This window comes from Ailuropoda melanoleuca, chromosome 17 (assembly GCF_002007445.2).
Source record: "Ailuropoda melanoleuca isolate Jingjing chromosome 17, ASM200744v2, whole genome shotgun sequence".
NCBI lineage: Eukaryota > Metazoa > Chordata > Mammalia > Carnivora > Ursidae > Ailuropoda > Ailuropoda melanoleuca.
Genome location: NC_048234.1, coordinates 42,058,242 through 42,064,114, shown reverse-complemented (window position 1 = coordinate 42,064,114; position 5,873 = coordinate 42,058,242). Strand labels below are relative to the sequence as shown.

Sequence of the window (5,873 nt, the reverse complement as noted above, 5' to 3'; positions counted from 1 at the left end):
AGAAGTATGACAAGACGCCACGCCTTCCCTGTACGCCCATCCCGTCTGTACGCCCATTCCAAGGATTTAGGTCTTGCCCATCGCGTCCCGTACTTGGGGGATTTCCAGTCCACTCCAAATTCTTCCCAAACCCAGAGGCATCCCATCCTGCATCCTCCACCCGCCCCGCCTTTGCTCGGAATAAACAGGAACCACTAGATTATACTGTTCTCAAACCTACGGGAAATTGTAACCCAAAACTCCAGAACTAAAGGACAAGCAGAGCGATGCTGAAAAGCCATTCGGGGCTCCCTGTAAGCTTCCTTTCATGAACTACCCGCCGATCTCCTGAATTCGGGGTAATGGGGTCCCCAGGTCTCCGTACCCTCCGCCTTGCCCCCCTCAGCGCTATCCCCGCGCCCACTGAAGCAGGCGCTAGCGGCCCCGGGGCAAGTTGAGACCCAGCCGCGTCACGCGCTGGGAGTCCCACGCCTGGAGGCCCCGCCCACAGGCCGGCGCAGCCAATCGCCGCAGCCAATCGCCGCGCGGGCAGGCGGTAAGGGCGGGGCCGAGCGGGCTGAATTCCAGAGACCTTAAAGGCTGAGTCAGGAGCAACCGGGCCAGAATCCCAGGCCTCGGCGATCTGGGAAGGGCTGCGTGCGTCTGTGGAGTGCGCCTGCGCAGCTGTGGGCGCCGCAGGTCAGCGTCGCAGACCGGGGACCGAGCGCGTCGGGGGACAGGGACTGGAGGAGGGGATCCACCCCGGGGCTCGGGCGAGGGGCGGGTGCGATCCGCGGGAATTAGAGAGTCCGCTCGCCTGGAGTTGATGAGGCTGAGTCGACGTTGCTCGGATCGTGTAAGCCTTGAGGAGGGGAAGTCGGGGGAGGACGGTTTGGGGAACGCAGGGCGGCGCAGAGACCACCGGGAGGTCCTAGGCTGTGCAGGAACCGGTCCGCCTCTGGGCCGTGGCGGGCACAGGTCCGGTAGCTGGGCGGCTGCGGGACCCGGCCTTGCTAACGAGGTACACGCGGCCTGACCTAAGCACCGGCTGCGGGGCCTGGCGCTCCTTGCGCGGCTGCCCATCAACAGCCTCTGGAAGTTGAGGGCGGCGAGCCGGGTGGAGAGCCCCCCAGCCCGGCCCCGCCTGCCGCGCCGCCCTTGGCCCCGCCTGGGACCGTGCTCTGAGGCTCGGCATAGCCTGGCCCTGCCCGGGTCGGCAACTGGGGGCTCGGGACTCCCTTGTGCCTCGTGACCACGTCCTCGATTTGGGGGATTGAATGGGAGTATTGGCGGCAGAGGCCCCATGTGAGGACAGCGGAGCATTGAGTGCACTCTTGCCCAACTTCTGGGAAGGCCTTTCACGAAGTTGTCAATTAAAGAACCGGAGATTCGAAGGCCTGTCTCAATGCCATGCTGTACATTAGTCTAGAAGAAAAGTGTGAGGTGGCTACTAAGTCCTAGGGGTTCCCTCCCCCTATTTGGGATCAGGTGCCCTGGTTAAATAAGATTTCCTGGGTTACCTCGGAATTTTCAGTAAATAACTTGGACCAACAGTTTCTTAGTTGAGTCAAGATTCTGAGACCCCTATGAAAACCTAAATTGTCATTGCACTGTTAGAATGAAGTCAGTTTGAATTCCTACAGCACTTGTCAGCCTGTTTTTCAGTTGATGGCTGAATCATACTTCCACTGTTTAAGTCCTTGGCCTGTTTTTCTCCACCCACATCCATAGCCTTCTTTCACAGACCTGTAAATACTCGGAAAGATGATTTAAGTGTTTTTACTCCATAACATCTCAGGATAAAATAGGATGGCTTTTTTTTAAAGGATCGGTCTCATTGACTCTTCATTTCATTTTCCTTACTAGGTTTTTGAAACATGAATCCTTCACTCTTCCTGTCTGTCCTTTGCTTGGGAATAGCCTCAGCGGCTCCAAAACTTGATCAAAGCTTAACTGAACAGTGGTACCAGTGGAAGGCAACGCACAGGAGATTATATGGCATGGTTGGTAACACTTGAAATTGTCCAGAGGGACCCCAAGAGAAAGGCCCTTGCTGTTGGGAGTTTATAGGTAGAGAGTAGCATCTAGAGGCCAGCTTTTACCAAGGCAGTAACTTCACGGCACCCATTATTGAGTACAGTATGGACATAAGTTCTGGTGTTTGGTTGTTAAAGAACAGCTCCAACAGAAATACAAAGCCATTCCTGGCAGTGGTTTTTCTCCCTATCCGTCTGCAAATCCACTTGGTGAGGATGGGCTCGGTTTTAAGTAGAAATAAAGATAAGTTATATATTTGCTTTAGAATGAAGAAGGATGGAGGAGAGCAGTGTGGGAGAAGAATATGAAGATGATTGACCTGCATAATCGGGAATACAGCCAAGGGCAACATGGCTTCACAATGGCAATGAACGCCTTTGGTGACATGGTGAGTGTGGCACGGATTGCTGAACTTTTTGTGCTTCCTCTTTGTTCTTCAGCAGAATAACCTCTTGTTTTTTCAACATTTTACTTACTTCTCCTTAAAGACCAATGAAGAATTCAGGCAGGTGATGAATGGCTTTCGAAACCAGAAACCCAGGAAAGGGAAGGTGTTCCAAGAACCTCTCTTTGCTGAGATCCCCAAATCTGTGGATTGGACTCTGAAAGGCTATGTAACTCCTGTGAAGAATCAGGTATAATATTTAGCAGATCTCCTAAGAGTAAAGCCAAAAGGAATTAGTGTCCTTGCTTTGGTAGACTGTGGAGTGACATCAGTTTGCTTTTTTGTTTTAAGAATATTAGGTGTATGGGCTATTGTTGTCTTGTAAACTGATAACTTTTTTATTTTCAGGGTCAGTGTGGTTCTTGTTGGGCTTTTAGTGCAACTGGTGCCCTCGAAGGACAGATGTTCCAGAAAACTGGCAAACTTGTGTCACTGAGTGAGCAGAACCTGGTGGACTGTTCTCGGTCTCAAGGCAATGAGGGCTGCAATGGTGGCCTAATGGATAACGCCTTCCAGTATGTGAAGGAGAATGGAGGCCTGGACTCAGAGGAATCTTACCCATACCTTGGAACGGTAAATGGAGCTCCTTATCTTGTTATTCCAGCCCTGATTTTGAAAGTTGAATTGAACATTTTCAAAGATAACAGGCACTTTATTTAGCATTCATATTTTAGGTGCAAACTGACAGAACTGCCGCTATAAATTATCAGCCTTTGCACAGGTTCTCTGAATAGATGGTTTGTGTATGGCTGTTCTTCTATGTAACGTGGAGACTTTTTATACCATTCCGTGCACAATACATATTTCTCCATAGTGAAAAATTTCTTACGGAAAAGTAGACACTGAAGAAACATCTGCTGATTTTTCAATTTCAAATCAACCAGTAGCATTTTGCTGTTAACTTACAACAAAGTCCACTTGGAAATCATTAAGCTGCAAACTGCTGAGTCTTGAGGTCCTAGAACTCGTGTCCCCCAGGAGCTGGATGGTGGTGATCAAGTTTCTTTCCCATTTACCTTTAAAAGGACACAGATAGCTGTAAGTACAAGCCTGAGTGTTCTGCTGCCAATGACACCGGCTTCGTGGACATCCCTCAGCGGGAGAAGGCCCTTATGAAGGCAGTGGCAACTGTAGGGCCCATCTCTGTTGCTATTGATGCAGGCCATCAGTCGTTCCAGTTCTATAAATCAGGTAGGCCTTTACATTTTTACTGTAGAAATTCAGGCAGGCAAAATTGGAAAACCACCGTGATTGACTTCGGAGTCCTGCTTTCCAAGACTAGAATTTGAGTGTGCATTTAATACAGTGATGTTTCCATTTGATATACTTTAGGCATTTTCTCATGACAGATTCTTTCTAAATGTTTTTAAATGGCTGTGTAGTTCTGTAAATACAAATAATTGTCCAGTTGTTGTACCTTTTTTCCAAAAACTGTTCACTATAGAATTATAAAGAACTCTGTGGCTCAGGTGGTACATTGTTTTGTGCTGTTTCCTTTTAGGAATAGAAAGGATTATGCTAAATAATAAGAGTGGCTAAATGACCTTAGCCTTGGTAACTAGATCTTACTATTGGAAATCTTTGTACTTTTTTCAAGTAGAAAATAGCTTGGATTGATTTCTAGTAAATTGAGTTTGACTTTTCCTTTTTATGGGCCATAACAATTTTTTGCTAAGTATTTAAGCTTTATTTGGAATTTTTTTAGGACATTTAATTGCATTTTAAGATGTCTCTCTCAACTGTGGTAGATGGGGTGAGTTACTGTCATATGTCACTTGGAGCTTCTTACCCTGACACTGAATTTTACTCTCCTAGGCATTTATTATGATCCAGACTGCAGCAGCAAAGACCTGGATCATGGTGTTCTGGTGGTTGGCTATGGCTTTGAAGGAACAGATTCAAATAACAATAAATTTTGGATCGTCAAGAACAGGTATAAAACTCCAAATGTTATATATATTAAATTGAAAAGGGCATGTTTGTTTGGAATCAGTATTTGATTTCAAGTCCAAAAATGCTCAACTTTGAAACCCCAGAGGTCTTTCTCCCACATAAGAGTGAACACTCTGACATTTTTATAAAGGTAAAACGATGTTTGATTACAAGATTACAAGATTCTGTAGCTTGTTGGAATTATTATGCATTTGTAACATTGCATTTCTAAATTCTGAATTTTTTTTTTACTCAGAAATACATCTGGTCCTAAGAGTTACAGATAAGGATTTTGCACCTGTAAGGTTAAGGCTGGTTTCCTTTTTCTGTGTCCAGGTTTTTAACAAAGTATACTGAGCACAAAGAACTGCTGGCTCTTTAAGTTGGAAAGGTTTTTCCAAGAGTCCAGTGGACTCTGTGCATCCTTCCTGTTACCATTGGTGGCCCTGTCGTTTTATGCTGCTTCCCAACTTTCTGAGGCTTTGAGGCTTGTCAGGATCAATTGTCACTGCTAAAGTTCTTTAATTGAGATGAGGTATAAGATAGCCTGTAGAAACAGACTGCTACATTGGAATCCTAGCTCTGCCTCAGTTTCCTGCCTTAGAATGTTAAGGATTAATGGGAATTAATATACTTACATGTAACAGCACTTAGACTAGTGCCTGGTAAGTGGAAAGCCCTATTCTAATTATTAGTTATTATTATTAATGAACTTAATGTGTATTTGATTCTTTGTATAAAACAGAAAATATGCTCTTCTTTCAGTTGGGGTCCAGAATGGGGCACTAATGGCTACGTAAAAATGGCCAAAGACCAGAACAACCACTGTGGAATTGCCACGGCAGCCAGCTATCCCACTGTGTGACCAGGAGTTCAGAGGACTGGAGGACAGCATATCTGCAGGAATTTTATCTTAAAACTGACCAATCCTCATTGTTGAAGATAAGACACTTGAATCATTGAGGATCCAAGTTGTGATTTGAATTCTGTGACATTTTTATAAGGGTAAAATATTACCACTACTTTAATTACTGTTATAAATAGCTTCATAATGTTGAAGACTCATTGCTTAATTCTAAGACTTTGGAATTTTCATTTTTCAAGGATATATAAAACTTTACCTTTTAAAATAAAAAAGTTTTATTCAATACGTAGAGGTGGAACTTCTCTGTTTTCAGTGCATTAACTTTTGTGTAGTCAGGAAGTATAACTGGGTTATAAAGACATAACTGAATATGCCCGTGGTGCATTAGGAGGACACTGGGTGGCCCTCGGGATCTTCTAGTTATAAATATGCAGATTTTATGTCAGCTGCCCATTGGCTGTGTTGACCCAACCCTTGAATCTGGCAAACTAGGGCAGCCTGGAAGGACAAAGGTAAATTGTTTCAATAAAGTTTTAATAGTTAACACTCTTTAGAAAAGTGAATAGACATACAGATTCTTCGGTTTTAGATAAGAGATAAGGAGATCCTCAGACT

General features: G+C 45.2%; 1 protein-coding gene across 2 annotated transcripts; it reads left to right on the top strand.

The window, feature by feature from the left end:
- Positions 1-524: 524 nt before the first annotated feature.
- Positions 525-5,543, top strand: CTSV (cathepsin V). 2 transcript variants are annotated; one of them, XM_002930210.4, is made up of 8 exons: positions 525-678; positions 1,846-1,982; positions 2,282-2,404; positions 2,505-2,651; positions 2,810-3,034; positions 3,487-3,652; positions 4,277-4,394; positions 5,159-5,543. In XM_002930210.4, exons 2-8 carry the CDS (start codon positions 1,857-1,859, stop codon positions 5,256-5,258), a joined length of 1,005 nt encoding a protein of 334 aa, XP_002930256.2. In that variant the 5' UTR covers positions 525-678; positions 1,846-1,856; the 3' UTR covers positions 5,259-5,543. The 2 variants fall into 2 exon arrangements, with proteins under 2 accessions (XP_002930256.2, XP_011215271.2); XM_011216969.3 differs by lacking the exon at positions 525-678 and adding an exon at positions 685-835 and having other exon boundaries at positions 5,159-5,258.
- The last annotated feature ends 330 nt before the right edge of the window (positions 5,544-5,873 follow it).

What these genes read in the sequence shown, in the direction of transcription:
- CTSV (XM_002930210.4), top strand. Translation starts at nt 1,857, where the DNA reads ATGAATCCTTCACTCTTCCTGTCTGTCCTTTGCTTGGGAATAGCCTCA. An exon ending in TGAACGCCTTTGGTGACATG is followed by an intron (nt 2,405 to 2,504) that starts GTGAGTGTGGCA and finishes TTCTCCTTAAAG; the next exon opens with ACCAATGAAGAATTCAGGCA. An exon ending in TAACTCCTGTGAAGAATCAG is followed by an intron (nt 2,652 to 2,809) that starts GTATAATATTTA and finishes TTTTATTTTCAG; the next exon opens with GGTCAGTGTGGTTCTTGTTG.